We start from the raw sequence: 18,523 nt of genomic DNA on the forward strand, positions 1-18,523 counted from the left end.
AGAACCAGTGGATCTACCCTACTCCTCGGTGCATCTCAATATAGGCTTTTTGCAGCCTGGTACCTCCTCCTTTCACTCAGAGCAACTACGTCAGGGCAGGTATTAAATCAACATCCTGCTGACACTGAGTTATTAAATACCTGTGGCAGCACGGCTCTCGAAGCAGAGTGAGACGCAGCATCCTGGCTCTGTTTCAAATCGGGATGATGTGTACCTCAGGAGATTAACGTGCAAATATAAATCATAGCCTAAACACTTCATCTGGCCTTGGACGGTCTTCTCCCAGTGAGCTGAAAGCTCTTGTTAGAGGATGAACTAATTAGTGTTCATTCAAACTGTATGAGTTTGCAGGAAGGGTAAACTAAGAATCCCTCTCCTGTGCTGAATGGAGAGAGTCCTAACACCACAAATGTTCACAGTGCTATATTCCGAAACAACATTCTAGAAAGGGTTTTCCTGAATGCTAAATATACCCACTCAGTTTCTGATCCTGTCACACCTGTGTTGTGGTGGGCTTTATAACATTTTGTTTTGTAGATTGAGTCTGAGGGTCCATGTCTTTATTTACATTTTGTGAAGTTCCCAGGAAGTGCATGCCGCTCTCTCCTCGGGCCCAGACATTTCCAGCAAGGTAGATTTTATTTGTTTGTTTGTTTGTTTGTTTATTATTTATTTGTTTTTAAATGTTTATTTATTTGAGAGAGAGAGAGAGAGCACAAGTGGGAGAGGGGCAGAAAGAGAGAGAGAGAATCTCAAGCAGACTCCATGCTATCAACACAAAGTCCAATGCAGGGCTTGAACGCACGGAACCGTGAGATCGTGACCCGAGCTGAAGTCGGATGCTCAGCTGACTGAACCACTCAGGCATCCCTAGCAACATAGACTTTTAAATGCAAAGGTCAGCATATCTGTTTGCCAATCACTCACTTCTGGTGAGAAGGCCTGGCCCGTGTCCCCAGCCATATGGCTCTCGGCCGCCCAGATCACTAACCTCTTCTCCTCACTCCAGAGAATTTCTCCACACCGGCTTTCTGGGATTCATGTGTGGTTTTGTCAACCCTGATTTATCAGCAACTGTTTGCCCCTCGGCCTCATCATGATGAAGTCGGAAGTATTTCCAATTTAGAGGAGCCCTGTTCTCATGCATATACAAGGGGGATGGGAAAAGAGGTTTGGCCTTGGCTTTCTGTTCTAAATAAACACACATGTACGTGCGCACGCACACAGACACACGTCTTTTAAGAACCTGCGTTTTAGCTTTCTGTTTGTTTGCATATTAATAATGGGCATGATTGTGAACACTAATAAAAACAGTGAAGTCACTGAAAGTAGAAACTGAAATCCCCATCACTGTTGTGAGAACAGGGACCCTTTAGGAGGTTTGAGTCTGGAGAGAAGCAGGGAGGTGATGTCACGTACAAAGGGACCAGGCTGTACAGTCAGAGATACGCATGGTCACATGCAAACTTGACTTCTTTGAGCCCGCTGCCTCCCGGAATGGTTTCCTCATCTCTAAAATGGGGACAGCCCCTTGTGACGTTTTCGTGAAATGTATTCATGAGACAATGTGGATAGTTCAGAAGATGTCAGCCGCTCCCCACATGGAGCCAGCTACCTCGGAGGTCGCTGGCACCCACCTTCAGAGGTTATATAGGCCGTTCTCTCTGAGTAAGACAATGGCAGAACAATAGAAACAGACTAAAAGAAACGGACCCAAGAACTATTGGAGAAATATTCTAGTGAAACAAAATCCGCTTGATTGAAGATAATCCAAAGCTTTGTAGGTAGAGCAAACAATTATTGAATGAGTGGCCCAGAGAGTTTTGCCAGGACCACTGTTAGACTCTGTAGGACACAAAGGAAACGCTGCTAATCATAGTTAAGACAAAGGACTTTAGAAGAGATTTATAGCTTTTGTAAGTTGGAGTGGAGCACTGGAGCCAGATGAAGGAAGTCTCGGATATGTCTTTCTCTAATTTGATTTCAGGTCTTCCTTGAGTGACGGGGAGGTGATATTTGGGGATTAGAAATACATGTGCCTTTGTCCCCGGATGTGTGTCGAGGACGTCAACGTCACCGTTTGTGGAGGGCACACAAAGGCTGAGGTCCACTGGACTAAGGCTCATCTAAGGAAAGTTCAAAGGGAGTTTTGAGAGGTGAATCTTCAGTGTCGGCTACAAGATAACTCTGCGTTCAGGGCTTATTTTCCAGGAATTCCCCTAACACGATTTCCTCTATCAAGAAGCTTTCCTTCACTTTTTTTCTTTCCTCCGGAAATAGTTGACTTTAATTGTAAATGATTGAATTGACTCCTGGGTACCTATCAGCCTTTTGGGAATGGGTCTAACATCAGTGCGTCCAGGATGGTGATGGCCACTTCAGGAAGTTTCCTACAGCTTTTATCTCACTACCAAGAAGACTTTGAAGAAAATTTTTGATTTCAGACATTTTAGAAAGAGCTCTGATCGAATTTTCTTGGATGTGAGAAAACAAAGAAAGGAAAATGCTAAGGACCCAAGCCCTTTTTGGGTAAGAATGTCATATTTTTAATATTTAGCAATGTTACATACACACCTCACATATGCATCAACTCAAACACACAAAAATTAGTTTGTTTTAAAAAAACCCAAAAACTTCAATCCAAATTTATTGGGATTACAAAAATAACAGCACATTTCATTAACTCACAACAGCTCGGAGTTACCAACACATCCAGGGATATAAGAGCATCTTTAAATAAACTGCTTCTTGCCAATACAAATCTCATAACATAAAAAAGTAGTTTATTTTCATATTTACAGAAGAAACATGCTGATTGTTTCTTAAAATTCTTTTTGGAATTAATGGGTGAGGCTATTTTTAAAGTCAGGAAACATTTCAAACTGAAGAAGGTACTTTAGAAACAGGTCACAATGCATTCGATTTAATACCGCTGAATGATTCTGCATCCTCTTCTCAAGATCATGTTTTTATCGCAGAGCTTCTGGAACTTCCACCTAGAAGAATGGGGAATTTTCTTTCAATAAAACAACACAAATGATAAAACGAAAACTATCTGTAGGGCACGTCTCGAGCAGTGTTCTCTGAAACTACCTCAGATATAGATTGATTATTTTTGTGTGATATTCAAATTTTATATGATACATTAGGTTTTATTTTTAACATTTATTTGTATTTTCATTATTTTTTGAAGTTTATTTATTTTGAGAGAGAGGGCTCATGCGCGCGAGTTGGGGAGGGGCAGAGAGAGAATCCCAAGCAGGCTCCGAGTTGTCAGCACAGAGTCTGACGTGGAGCTCGACGCCACAAACCGTGAGATCATGACCTGAGCCGGAACCAAGAGTCAGATGCTCAACCTACAGAGCCACCCAGGTGCCTCTATATTGTAAATTAGGTTTTAAATCACCTGAAACTTTGTGGTAAAAATTTTGACAAGTGATAATCTTTTTTGGAATATAGATTATATTCCCTGATTTTCTTATTAAGGAAATCAGGATTTTTATATATTGGAGTGCCTTAAAATAGGCCTGGCCCTTCTGGAACCGAGATGCTAAGAAGGTGGCCCAGGCTCATTCTCCAGTGGAAATGTGCCCACTGGTCACCTGCTCCTGGTATTCCGAATGTGGATGCTTGCTCTTGCACGCTGCAATATTTTAAACATTAATAAATATGTTGAGGGGCGCCTGGGTGGCGCAGTCGGTTAAGCGTCCGGCTTCAGCCAGGTCGCGATCTCGCGGTCCGTGAGTTCGAGCCCCGCGGCAGGCTCTGGGCTGATGGCTCGGAGCCTGGAGCCTGTTTCCGATTCTGTGTCTCCCTCTCTCTCTGCCCCTCCCCCGTTCATGCTCTGTCTCTCTCTGTCCCAAAAATAAATAAAAACGTTGAAAGAAAAAAAAATTTTTTTTTTTAAATAAATATGTTGAGAGGTGATTTTGGTACCATCGTGTCATAGGGGCCCCCTCACTTACCACATCCGTGCCCCAAATCTGCTCTTGGGTTACTTACCCGCCTTAGCTGTTTTATGCTGCTTCCCCGAATAGCTTCCATGAGATTCTCATGAGCTGATCTCAGTGGGGTAGAAGGTCGGGAAGTGTCTTCCATTTTCTTCTCTTGCACTGACCTCAGGGAATTTTTAATTTCCTTTAGGATATTGTTTGGCTGTTTCTTAACCTTTTTCCCTTTTTTCTTCTTCCGTCCATTTTGTAATGCCCGCTGGGCACTCTCCTGTTGTTTGATGACTTCTGCAATGTTTCGAGTGATGAGTTTTCTCTCTGGGAGTGGAGGAGGGGGGGGTGGGGGAGGAGGTGGCAGCGTTTGGGGAGGAGGGGGAGGGGGGGGAGGGGGGGGAGGAGGAGGGGGTGGGACCACAGGAGATGGAGGGCGGCTCCTCCTCACAGTTTGGACTTTCTTGGGGAGTTTGGGGGATGACCAGGGAGAGTGCCTGGGAGATGCATGAGGGGAAGAGCCAGGTGTTCCTCTCTGCCAGACTTTGGTCCTAAGATTGGCTCCTCCATCACAGCCCTCTTGCTGTTTTTGTTCCTGCATCCGCTTCTGCCTCTGTTTATCCATATTTCTCGTTAAGAGGCTCGTCATGCTCATTCTTGGTCCTGGGAGCTCAAAATGGTAACCCAGTCTCAGCAGCGTGGTGTTCTCCCTGAGCAGCTTGACGATCTCCATCTCCACCTGGCTGCCCATGATGTGCCTCTGGTTGTGGAAGCGGAGCTCCGTGAGCACCGTGTTGTGCTGCAGAGCCCGCATGATGGCCAGGATCCCCTTGCCCGTGATAAAGTTGGACTCCACGTTGACGTTGGTGATGTGCCGGTTGACTTTGAGCATTTCCGCAATGGCCATGGCCGCGCTGTCGTCCGCGCGTGTGTTGGCCAGACTGAAGGTCTTCACCACCGTGTTGCCCTTGAGTGCCTCGGCGAAGCGGGCGAGGGTCTGCGATGTGATGTTCTCGATGTTGTTCAAGTTGACCTCTGTGGTGTCAGGGTCGTCGTTCCTTATCTTTTCCAAGGCATCCTCAATCACGGTAGGATTTCCGCAAGGGTGAATGGCAGCTGGCGACTCTGTGTTCCTTCCACTGTGGCCATTGGTCAAATTTATGTTTTCGATTTGACTTTTAAATGTCTTTGGCTTAGAGTTATCAGAATCGGTGCTATCATAGTTTACAGTTCCATTAATACCTTTCTCCTTATCAGCTGTTCCTTCCTCTTCCTCCTCTTCCTCCTCCTCCTCTTCCTCCTCCTCCTCCTCCTCTTCTGTATACACCTCCTCAGAAATCTCACTGTTACTTCCAGTGAAAACAAGCTCTTCCTCACTCTCTTCCTTGTCTTCTTCTGCAACCTGAAGAGCATCAGTAAATTGGTCATTTGTCAGCACATTTTAAAAAAATTTACAAAAGTAACACATGGTTTTGCAATAGATCAAATCACTATGTTGTACATCTAAAAGCAAAACAATGTTATATGTCAATTATATCTCAGTAAGTAAAAAAGGGAAATAACACACGGCAAGTAATACAAAAGCATGTAAGGAAAAAAGACCACTCTGCTGCTTCTGACCTCTCTAGTTGGGGTGATCAGGGTTAACCTTTCATTGCATATCTTTCAAGAGCTTTTATAAACAAACATTTCATTTGTTTTCTGCAGCATAAATATCTAGAATTCAATACACTGTATTAAAATTGACTATCATTTTGTCAATTTGAATAAATGAGTCAGAACTTCAGCTCTGGAAAACCCTTGATGCGTTTCTCATTCTCTTTAACAACTTGCTCTGAACTATGTGACTCCTTGTTTACTTAGAATTTAGCAAATTCAACCCTCCCTTCTGGAATCACTCCTCTGCCCTTCCTTATTTCTCCATCCCGAAGAAACAAATGACAACGAAAATACACATGTTAATGGATTCCCTTTCTGAACGCTCAAAAATTCTTCCCCCGATTTGCCTCCAGAAGCAGCTGCGACAGCCGCGGAGTGCTCTGTGCCCCGGCTTGTCTCAGTGAAGCCAGAGGCAGCGGCATCCTTTGCTTCTCCAGCGAGAACCTACCTCTGGGGTAGGGACTGGCACAGGGTCTCAGAGGCCCCGCACCACCTGAGAGTGGCCGCTGTCCCTGTTGCTGCTGTGGGGAAGAGAAGCCGAGGGGGCAGGGCTGCTGTTCCTAGCTGCAGGTCAAAACCTAGCTCGATGCAGAAAAACATTCAGGTCACCCTTTGCAGCAAATCAACTTGAAATCTCACGCTGGGGCAGGGTTAAATGAGATGGGCTGCGGAAGACAGCAGGTGGGAAAGATAATGGCCCCTGGCCCTAACTGGATTCCAACCATCACGTGACACAGCAGAGAACAGTAGAAAATCTTGAAGCAAGCCATTGCCCCGGCCTCATGGTCTTAAATTATTTACCATGTATCAATTATGAAAGACTTTCAGGCAAACACAGTCTCAATGCTATCTTTGTCTTTCCTGCTTACAAGACTCTGTACTAAGAAGCCTGAATGACCCCTTCTTTCTCTTTTTCTTGCTATCTTTTCTGATTAAAAAAATCAAAAATTCTGGGAATTGCTAACAGAGTCTGATTTCCCCGAATGCTATCTTTTTAGTCCTTTCTTTTATCTCTTCTAAGGCCCCAAGCCCTCCCTTTCCCCCCAGGGCTCCTGCCGCCTGAGGCATGTGGAATGAGCTTTGCAAAACACTGTGCACGTCTCCAGGTTTGTTTGCCCAGTTGCTACCACAAAATAGCCTCCAGTTATCCACTTCTTTGGAGTGGCAGGCACCAAGCGATGGCCTGGGGAAGGGGTCAGCCACTCCTGGGATGGTTATCCGGTCTTTATTTACTTACTTCTTCAGGAGCAGGAGGATGGGGAATACTAGGTGCGTGTGTGTGTGTGTGTGTGTGTGTGTGTGTGTGTGTGTGTTTGTGTGAAGTTTTAGCTGTTTCGGTATTTGGAGGAAAGGGACCTTCTCAAAATGTAAGGTAAACTGCCCTTCATGCCAGCCTTACATGTTATCCCCTATCCCCTGGAAGACCTTCAGGCTCTTATCTGCAAGAGATGTTTTCCCCTCAAGATGTATCTGAGAGGGGGACCTGGGTGGCTCAGTTGGTGGACTGTCCGACTTCCACTCAGGCATGATCTCACAGCTCCTGTGTTCGAGTCTGGCGGTGGGCTCACTGCTGTCGGTGCAAAGCCAGCTTTAGATCCTCTGTCCTCCTCTCTCTGCCCCTCCCCTGCTTGTGCTGTCCCAAAAATAAATAAATAAAAACAAACAAGCAAAAATGTGTCTGAGAGACAATATCTGAAACTGTTATCCAGCAATGAGTCTTAATGTAACATCTAAATGACACTTTTTCCAGAAAGCCTTCTTTGACACTTCCTCATATTATCCCCTCATATTATCCTTGCCATATAGGGCACTGTACTTCCCTCAGTGAAGTACTTATTTATTTATTTATTTATTTATTTATTTAGAGAGGCAGAGCAGAGCGGGGAAGGGGCAGAGAGAGAAGGAGAGAGAGAGAGAGAGAGAGAGGGAATCCCAAGTAGGTTCCCTGCCGTCAGTTTATGAACCGTGAGATCATGACCTGAGCCAAAGTCAAGAGTCGGAAGTTTAACTGACTGAGCCACCCAGGCACCCCAAGTACCTATTTTAATTACTTGTTTGTCATTTTTCCCAAAAGACTGTTAACTGGGTAAGGACAGGGATCCTGTCTCTTTTGTTTACCTAGTGCAGTGTTTAGCATATAGTAGGAGTTCAATAAATATCTGTTGGCTGAACGATCTAAATTGACATTGGCTACCAGCCGCTGACAGGATGGGTCCAGTGCTCAGCGGGTGACTGTCCCCAGTCACCTGGAACTGAGAGGTTTCCCAGGACGCAGGATTTTCAGTTCTTAAATCTAGATAGTCCCAGACAATCTGAGATGGTTAGCCACCCTAGGTGGGGGACACCTAAAACAAAGACACCAGAAGGGAGAAAAGTGTCTGGAGACGGAGTTAAGAGGATATGAAAAAATAATCTTTGCCTACTTCCTATGTTATCTGGCTTTTGGACTGACTGCACTGTTCCAGGTCTGCTATCTGCCAGTACTCTGGAGTTAACCTTGATCCTTGTGAGAATGGGGGGTGGGAAGGTGGGGATGGGGTGAGGCATGAGGGCTAGTAGAGAGAACATGAATGTTGGCACTCTCGGGGAATAAATAAGGCAACAAGAAGGTAGTGGCCAACCATGTCTCCTGATCACCTCCCTGGCATCTTTACATGAACAAGAGAGGCAAGAGGCTTGGTTTTCGGTTCTGGTTCTGGGTCTACCCCTAAAGAGCTGGCTGACTGTAGTCAAATCAGTAAATCTCTGAGAGGTCTCAGTACAGTTGAGCGGTCCTCAACTGTGGTGTGTGCCATAATCACCTGAGGGCCTTGTGAGACCACAAAATGCTGGGCCCCACTCCCAGGAGATCTGGGGGAGCCCTAGAATGAGCAGTTCTAAGAAATTCCCAGGTAATGCCGATGGGTTGGGCACTCACAATTTGAGAATCGTGGTCTTGGCATCAGCAGACCTCGGTCTGAATGTCAGCTCTCCTAATAAACTGTTAACTTCAACTGAATTTCTTAACCTCTCCTAGTCTCAATTCTCATGTGCAAGAGTAAGAATTCAACTAAATAATATGAGTGAATTTATTGGCACCTATGCCTGAGACCCAGCAGATACTCAAATTAGGGGGGCTAGACCCTCTGGCCTCCAAGGCCCCTTGGAGCTTAATGCAGCCTAAGTTTGTGTGAACCCAAGTGGACAGAGGCTGTCATTCAATAGGAGTTGAACATGGTTTTCATAAGCCTTTCAAAGCCAATGGCCTCATAACCAAGACCCCCATCTCCTTCTTGTGGTCCATATTGCACTGTTCTTCACTTACATGGCCACTCCCTCCCCTACCCACCTGCCAGCTGCCTTGAACTTTGTCCTGTGTGGGAATGAATTTACAGGCTCCGAGGCTTCTGCTCAACCCCCCTTGTGACTACAGAGACAGCTGGCCGGCTGGGAAAGTGCAGTGGCAGAAAAGTTAACTACCCGGAAGGGAATCGAAGTTCATCAACACACAGCCTCTCTAATTGAGCTGATAAGCCACTGGCAGGGATCAGCAAAACCTTTGGCAGGATCAGGACGGGTTCCATCATAACGGACAACAGGCTTTGCCCTTTGATTCCTACAGATATAAAGACATTCTGACATGAAAATGCCTTTGTTGGGTTACTGCTGTGATGGCTATCTGTCCTGGATATTCTGTGGCAGTTTTCATCTTTTTATCAAGGAAATTCTTTAAGAACTATAATCAAAATGTTATAGTTTATATATTTTATCAGATTTTTGACACATAATCCCACATCAGGAGGGGAAAAGGATCTCTGAAAATCATAGTTGTGGAGAAACTGACCAGCCCAATCCTGGCCTCACTTTCCCCTTCCACCCCTCAGTGCAGGCAGACACCGTGGCCTTGGCAGACCCTGGCTTGATCCCAGTGGCCCTTCCCGCAATGATTGACATGAACAAGACTCACACATATCTTGCTACAAATGTGGCCCACACACCCTATCATCAAGATCATCTAACAGTGCCTAGATTAGTACTGTGGAAGTCTTTGCCATTGGATTCAGGCCATTTTGATTTCAGATGATTCTAGTGTAGCCCACAGGTTTTAAACTGTTGCTCCTGACCTGTATTATTCCACAGGTTCAGGAATTTATTATACTGTATTCAAATTGCTATTTTCCCAGAGCATAGTCTTTTGAGCTTTCCTCTCTTAACGATCTGTAAGGCAAATCCGAAGTAACTGTTTACTGGGCAGAACACAAGAGCTTAAAAGACCCGAGCTCTAATATAAGCACATTTCCCAGTCTCAGGATCACCATTACAAAGCAGGAAGGAATCTTAGAGGTTATCTACTCAGGCATGTTTAACTTGGGTCCCCAGGTGGGTTTCGGGATGCAGGTCGTCATTTTGAAATGCCATGTAAAAGGTTGTGTGTGTATGCACAAGACACGGACAGTATCTGCAGGAGAAGTTTTGTAACTTATCAAAATCTCAAAGGGGTTCTTGATTTACAAAAGAAACCCTAGATTCAACTCCCTCAATGGACAGGTGGGAAAGAGAAGCCTGCAGAGATGGACTATCTGTTCAAGGTCTAACAACTTAGGGACAGCACAGGGACTCGAAATAAGGCCCCCTGGCTCTCAGTCCTGCGTATTTCCCACCACTGCTCACTTTTCGGTGTTGGAAAAAAAAAAAAAAAAAAGAATCATTTTTACTGTAGTCACCATTACAGTCAAAGCAACCAGAGTACCCACTTCTGTCTTTATAGAAGGGAGTAAATCTACCTAACTGCAATATATATGTAATGTCACACACACTATGCCACATCAGCAACTTGTAACTGAAATTAGACTTATGTCTGGCAATATATCTAAACCCATGCCTTGCTTGTGAATTATTTTCCTCTTGAAAATGCCATCTTGATTGACTAAAAGTCAATCGAAGGATCCCAGCTAAGAATTTTACATATTATGTTCCCCTGGGTGGCCTGAGGAATTGTTCAGTAGCAGGTGCAAATGGGTTATGAGGAAAGAAAAGTGAAGAGGACTAAAAAGTTAGAGAAAACAGGTTCCCGGGTTGGGGGTGGGGGTCGGGGGTAGGAGTAGCTAAGGAAAAAACCCGAGAGCCTACCTTTCCACACTCCCCCAGCCTCTCCTTCTCCAAGAGTTTTTGGGACTCCTTTTCCCAATAGGCCATCAGTGCCTCTCTGCTGAATGTCCCCGTGGGGGTTTTCTCGGTCAGACTCTTTTGCCTTAGCCCCACGGGAAGGCTGTGGTCAGGTTCAATGTCTTCCAACTCCCTCTCTAGCTCCTTCAGCTCCTCAGCTGACAGGGAAGCGAGAAGTTCATCCTCATCGATGGATTCATATTTGCTAAGTCCTCTCCTGTAGCCAAAGGTAGACATGGTCCCTGCTTTGTCAGACCCACAAGGAGCTTGGAGAACCAGGCATTCAAGGCAGCCGGCAGCAGGCAGAGAGGCAAGTAGGCAGGCTGGTCAGCAACTGGAGCTCAGAGTGGCCTTTTAAGAGCAGTGATACAGGGCCGTGACAATGCAGAGAGGGGGTGAAAGCATGGGCTGTTTTAAGCAGCAGACGTCAGCTAGACATTTGAACACAAAGAATGTCACATCGGTGGTGGACGGAGGTCTCAGAACCAGCGGGGATTATTAACATACTGGCCAGGGACATATTTAGCTGAGCCTGATAGCTCATGAGGACAGGCAGGGAGTGTTGCAGATAGGGAGTAACACAGTCCTCACTTTGTATTCAGACAACAGGAGAATGAAATTTATTTTGACAATGACTTGCTCCCACCACCATGGCCATGAAAAGATTCTTTGGTTACAATCTCAGAGGTTGAGAAATGACTATACATCACTCTATAAGTAGTTATTCAGGTTCTTCTAAAATCATATCGTGGGTGGCGTTGATGGTAACAGAAGGCTATAATAATATAGAGGCTTAAACTTTCATTGTGTTTTTGCAGTTTACAAGCCACTAAGCATAACAAGTCCCATGAGAAGATTACCCTCCTTTACAGATTTTGGCAACTGAGGCTCTGAGAGATTAAGTGAAAACTTGGAAGCTAGAAGTACAGAAGTGGCTTTCTCTACTGCACAAAATGGCTTCTTTCTCTTCAACCAGAAGTATTAGTACATAACTAGATCTGCAAATAAAACTCCAAAAAGACAAATAACAATGCTGGGTATAGTTTATTAGTGCTAAGCACTTTATATGTTTTTATCTCATTTAACCCCACAGTCCTGTCAGGTGTATTTTGTCATCCATATTTTACCAGTACAGCCACAGAGAGGTTAAGTAACTAGCCCACAGCCACAGAGCTAAAAAAGTGGTGAAACTAGAATTTGAACCCAGATTGGTGCGTGGGCTGAAAGCTGAAGGGATGCTAACATGAAATTATATCTATATATTTGTCCATATTCTTATGAGTGTGAAAAAATATATACATACTTTATAGGAGTTCATCAATATATCATTTTAGCATACATATATATAAAGAGCTGTTAAAATGTGTATGCATAGAAATATACACTTATTAATACATGCATAATATGCCATACTTTGTTTATTGCGTTCTGCAATTGGTGAGTATTTGGGTTACTTCCAGGTTTAGGCTGTTGTAAATAATGCTGTGAACATGTATGTGCAAGTCTTTGTGCAGTCATATGTTTTAATTTTTCTTGGGTATATAGTAGCAGTAGAATTGCTGACTTATATGGCATATTTACATTTAACTTTTCAAGAAAATGCAGTTATTTTCCAAAATGGCTGCCTCCAGTTACATTCCCATCAGCCATGATGTGAGTTCCAGTCTCTCTACCTCCTAATTCGTTCCTGCCCATCTTTCTGATTATAGCCATTTCAGTGGGTATTAAGTAGGTCTCACTGAAGTTTTAATTTTCATTCTTCTTATTACTAGTAATGTTGAGCACCATTACATGCGTTTATTTTTACCTCGATAAAGTATTTTTGGGGACAAATCTTACAGTCATTCTAAGTTGGGTCGCCTTGTTACTATTGGTCTGTAAGAGTTCTATAACATTTTCAGGACTTCAGCAAGTGTATGGTTTGCAGATATTTTCTTCCCACTGGTGTCTTTTGAAGAGTCTACTGCTTGAATTCTTGGTGTTATCTAAGAAATGGTTCCTAACCCCAGATCAGAGATTCTCATTCTTATGTTTTCTTTCTGAGTGTTCTATAGTTTTAGGTGTTTATATTTAGGGCTGTTACTCATTTCAATTTACATTTGCATATGTATAAGGTGAGGGTCTAAGTTCATCTTTTTGCATACAGATATCTGATTGGCTTAGCAACTTTTTTGGAAAAGACTATACTTTCCCCTATTGAATTGCATTGGTGCCTTTGTGGAAAATTTATTGGCCATAAATGTAAGGATTAGTTTCTTGGAGAGTCAGTTCTGTTCTATGGATCTATATGTCTATTTCTTATGAGATACCACCTTGTCTTAATTGCTATGGACTTGTAGTGCCCGTTGTAAGTTCTCCAACTTTTTTTTTTTTTTTTGCAAGAATGTTTTGGCTAATATGATCTTAACTCACTCATGATGGTATTCTGCCTCCAAAAATAACTATGACTCTTCAATGATACTGATGAGAGCGATGATTATGAAATTAGAAATGGTGAGTTCGTTGGTTTTTTATGGGCTGTAGCATATACCTTTTGTGTAGCCTCACTGGTCACACACTTTTTTTTTATGTGAAAATGGGTTTGATTTTTGGGAATGACATCAAATCACAATAGCCAGATTTGGTGAATGAGATGAGAGTTATTCAGCTGTATAACACATGTTAGGTAAAATAATGACTATAGCTGTATAAAAACCTAGGTGTTTTTTGAAAGCAAAGAGATGAGAAGAAAATACAAGGGGTATGTAATTATGTACAAAAAAAATTGTGGAATTGTGTTTTTCCTCTTTCTCCTGTCCACCCCCCTCCCTTGTTTAATTTTTCTGTAACATTTTAATATTATTTTTATTTGACAGTTGATTAAACACACACTTTATGCCAGATTCCTATTTAGGTGCTGGGGTTAGAGTAGTGAAGAGAACCAACAAAATCCCTTCCTTTGTGGAGTTTACATTCTTTAGTTGGAGGAAACAGACATAATATAAATAAACAAATAAACACAAACCATATCCTGCAGCTCTATGGAGAGAAATAGAACAGGGTAACAGGGAAGAGAGAAGGTTGTGGGGATAATATTGCATGCAGGTAAGATCTCTATAATAAGGTGACATTTGAGCACACACCTGGAGAAGTAAAGGCTTGATGCATGCAGATTTTAATATATATTTTATGTGACTATAAAATAATTACTGAGATATTCTTGGAATCAGATTCTAGGCTTTCAAAGGGACTTTGAAATACATAAGTACTCTATCACTGCCTAAGTGGTCACCTAGAGTTTGCTTGAACACTTTCAGTGATAATGTATAATTATACATTAGCAAAAATTCATTTCATTGTTGGATGGCTCAAATCATTAAAAACAATGGTTTTCTATTGTGTTGTAACTGGTCTCTTGAAAAAAGTCACCCCATATATTTTCGTTTTCTCACTGGAACAATCCAGAATAAATTTAGTCTCATGTGAGTTTCTTCTCCCAAATCTTGGATGGCTGATGAATGACTTTGGAAATGAATCTGGAAGAGTGTTGCTCTATGACAGCATCACTGGAAAAAAAATTAGGGCGTCTTAAGGACAATACCTTAAGAACAATGGTCCTTAGATATCTTTGTGTATATGCTACTAATCACTCTGATTGCTGTAATAATCACAGCTCACAGATGATCTTAGTTCACTGGATCCCCCTCTGGGTAATCTCCACAAAATTTAAATCCATTGGATGAAATTCTGTTGAGCAATTAAACATGGCCACCTCACCCTGGCCAGACTTAACAGTATGATGAATAGTTTAGATTGCTTTGCAACCCTGTCAACCTTGAGGGAAAAAAAAAAAAACCCACAAAACTTTCTCTTTGAGGAAAAAGATCAAATCAAATGTGTTCCAGGCATCAACATTTTCTATTTCAGGGTTTTTGCTTGATTACATTGTGTTTTTGAATAGAATTGCTTTTAGAGTCAATAATACTACAAGCCTTTTGACAATTAGCATCTTTTGTTAAAAAAAATATCTATCACGGGGAGAATTATTTCCATGGTTCTCAATTCATAATTGCATACACATGATTTTACATTATATTGGCAATTTCCTTTTTAGTGAAAACAGAGTTTCCTTTTTCATTCTTTTTTCTCTTTTGGTTTCCCCCTGAAAATACTATCATTTGTTTGTTTATTCAACACACATTTACCCAAGTGCCTGCTGGGTGGACAGGTACTGTGTTGGAAGCTAGGATTACGAACAGAAAAATAGAAATTGAGCTAGTCCCTGCCCTCAGGAGCTCACACTCCTGGGAGAAGGCAGACAGCTGACAGTAACACAGCACAGGGACAGCTCATCCATGGTGCCAGCAAAAGGACAGAAGTGGGGTACAGATGAAGAAGCAGTGCGGCCACGTGGGTGGAGTTGGAGAAGGCACAGAAGCTGATAAAGAGCTTTCCAGGCAGAGATAGCAGCCTCTGAGCAAATACATGGGAGTATGAAAGCAAAAATAAAAACAAAAACTCATGCATTATTCCATAAAGGGATGGAGAGGAGGTAGAGATGGGTAGAAACAGACCCTGGCTCATCTACTATTTCCAATACAATGCCTTGGTATCTTGCCGCCCAGCCTCAATTCTTTTTTTTTTTTCAGCAGCCATCACCATCATGGTAGACGCATATAGATGTTGAATACTTTCTATCTGAAAGGCCGTGTCAAGGAATTTGGACTTTATTATCGTCTACTGTTAAATGGAAGTCTTCAACAGTATCCCATAGCTATAGTTTGCCCTTTTATTATTTTCTTTAATGTTTATTTATTTTTGAGAGAGAGAGACAGACAGACAGACAGAGCCCAAGAGGGGAGGGGCAGAGAGAGGGGAAGACACTGAATCTGAAGCAGGCTCTCGGCTCTGAGCTGTTAGCACAGAACCTGAAGAGGGGCTCGAACTCAGAAACCGTGAGATCATGACCTGATCCGAAGCCAAACACTTAACCTACTGAGCCATCCAGGAGCCCCTGTATGAATCTATTTAATAAAATAGATTCCCCTAGTCCTCTGCTTCATTCTACAATAGGCCTTTGTCAGCCACAGATTTAATATGAGTAGTTTCAGTGCTGTGAAAGGACCCCAATGACATGTTATTTTACTGAGCTAAAATTTGTAACTTCAAGGTCAAGAATGTTTCATGAAACTTCCTAGAAAATCTGTATCCAGGTGTCTCACTGGCACCTAAAATGCAACCTGCCCCAAACCAGTATCCTGATTTCCCTTTTCCTGCCTCTCCTCCCCCACACCCAGCCTTCCACATTTCCGAAAGTGGCTTCCTCGTCCATCCCGTTGCTGGAGCCTGAGTGTTACCTTTGGCTCCCTCTCACCAGCACGGTCATATTCCATCACAAGGCCTGGACTCCTGGATTTCAAACAGCTCTTGAATTCCTGCTTCATTTTTGACTATTCCCCCTTATCTCCATTTGAATCTAAGCTGCTGTCCTCGTTTTCTTGGAAGACTGACATTTTCCCCTTTTCACGATATAGCCAGAGTAACTTTTTTTTTGTTTTTTTCAAATCCTGTATATTTAACATGAGTGTGATATTAGTTTCAGGTGTGCAATAGCGATTCAACACTTTTATATGTTACTCAGTGCTCATCAAGATAAGTGTACTCTTCACAGAGTAACTTCAAGAAATTTTGTTTAAAGTTTATTTTTGAGAGAAAGAGCGAGCAGGGGAAGGGAGCAGAGGGAGAGGGAGACAGAGGATCTGAAGCGGGCTCCTCACTGAGAGTGGAGAGCCCAGTGCGGGGCTCTAACTCATGAACGGTGAGATCATGACCTGAGCTGAAGTCAGATGCCCAAGCCCAACCGACTGAGCCAGCCAGGCGCCCTAACAGAGTAACTTTTTAAAAACACAAATCTCATTGGGTCATTCTCTGCTTAAAATCCTTGAATGTCTCTCATTATCCTTGAGACAGAATCTTTGACATGCCTTCTAGCCCCCCCACCAGGATCAAGCCTTGTTGACCCCTCCATCTTTCAACTGGGGTCACTCCCTGCCACTCTCACACCCAAGCCACACTGGGCTCCTGAACTCACCACCCTTGCTCCGTCATTATCAAGCCATTGTCCTCCCTCCTCCCTGTGCCTGGAATGCCTTTTTCTCTTCTACAGGCTCAGATCTTAAGTAACACTTAGGGAGGGGCTTCTCCCGATGCCCGAGGCCAGCTTAGTTGTCCCAGCTCCCACAAACTGCATTCCATGCAGCATCCCACCCGGGATGTCTTGTTTCAAGACATCTTTGCCATACAGGCGTTTTCTCCAAGGGCAGGGGCCGTGCCTGCCCCACTGACTGTCACCAAGGCTTAGCACAGTTATTAGGTGTTCAAGAAGTATGGCTAAAAACAAAACCAAACGAGATACATTGCATTGTAGGCAGGAGTGGATCCAAGTTTTATAGAGCCTGAAGATTATACAGTGCTGAGGCCCTCTTTAAGAATAACAATATGACATTATAAACACACAATTAGTTATGAAGGTGAGACTGCATTCAAAGCAATAATAGAATAGAATTATTCAAAGAATAATAGAATAGGTGATTTGAGCTTCTTTTTTCTGAGCTTGCCTTAAGCGGGTTACCGAAACTGCTTACAGAGAAGAGCTGTGTATTTGTAACCCAGCTTCTCTACCCACCCCCCACACCATCGACACCCCACTACTCTAGTGAACCCCAATACTCACAGGGGCCCAGAAGCTTCTGAGCGTGGCCTCCAACTAATGAACAAGCCCAACTGCCCACTGAAGTGTTCCTGTCTCATGATGGCATTCTTGTTCATTTCGTGGAGACCTTGCTTATTGAAAGTATCTTCAATTGGCTGATGAGGAAACAGAAATCATATGCGATAACATGATTTGCAGAACTGGGAAACTGGAAATTCTCTTATTCTCACAAATGTCAATCGTCTTTCAATTGTTAACAAGTTGTTCCTCACTTTTACTCTCCCTCTATCCTTGCCTCTTTTTTTTTTTTGAAGGCTTATCTAATCTTTTTCAATGTACAGGTGCAAGATTGCTTCCTGAGCTAAGTCTAACATATTTCCCACTTACACAGAAGGATTTGGATTTTCAACATTTCCTACGGATGGCTTGTCATCAGGCTGCAGAACTAATGTAATGACCCCTTAGGAAGTTAAGCTTCCGACTTCTCTGTGTGTCTGCTGGGAGCCTCTCAGATGGCTCCCGGGGGGAATGTCAGGCAAAGGTCAGGCTCTGCACAGACAACAACCAAACAGGCCCCAGGGTCCAGATGAGAGCTGGCAATACCCTTATCAAGTCTTCGCTCTGAAGCCCGGTGGCCAAACAAATCTCCAAGCTATGCCAGCTTACGGTAGTGAGCATGAGTCAAATTTAAAATTATTAGAGCTATTTATAAAAATAATATCTTGTAATCGAATAACATTCGTAGTTTACAAACTGCTTTTGCATACTATGTGCCAGTCTTGCGTACGAATACGATCTCCGTTTAATTGTGAGCAGCTACCATTTACTGCGTGGAAGGCAACACTTGGTGAAATAGATACTATTACTTTAATTTTACAAAGGATGATGGGTTCTGAGGTTCTGAGAGATTTAAAAAAATCTCCTCAAGTATACCCAGTTAGTAAGTGATAATTGTAGTTATGTATCAGAAGTCCAAGCTGCTTCTCATTTTGAGATTTACTCGTTTGTCATTTCAAAATGTACTGAAACAAAAGACAGATGGATGAAAGAAATTTTTAATAGAGCATCTGATGCTTCGCCTTATGTA

General features: G+C 43.1%; 1 protein-coding gene across 1 annotated transcript; it reads right to left on the reverse strand.

The window, feature by feature from the left end:
* Nucleotides 1-2,629: 2,629 nt before the first annotated feature.
* LMOD2 (leiomodin 2) lies at nucleotides 2,630-11,135 on the reverse strand. The gene is made up of 3 exons (XM_040472088.1): nucleotides 10,710-11,135; nucleotides 4,003-5,343; nucleotides 2,630-2,996 (listed from the first exon to the last, which is right to left on the reverse strand). Exons 1-3 carry the CDS (start codon nucleotides 10,980-10,982, stop codon nucleotides 2,970-2,972), a joined length of 1,641 nt encoding a protein of 546 aa, XP_040328022.1. The 5' UTR covers nucleotides 10,983-11,135; the 3' UTR covers nucleotides 2,630-2,969.
* Between the last annotated feature and the right edge of the window lie 7,388 nt (nucleotides 11,136-18,523).

The sequence above is a fragment of the Herpailurus yagouaroundi genome, unplaced genomic scaffold (assembly GCF_014898765.1).
Source record: "Herpailurus yagouaroundi ecotype Mexico unplaced genomic scaffold, PumYag 100, whole genome shotgun sequence".
NCBI classification, from domain to species: domain Eukaryota; kingdom Metazoa; phylum Chordata; class Mammalia; order Carnivora; family Felidae; genus Herpailurus; species Herpailurus yagouaroundi.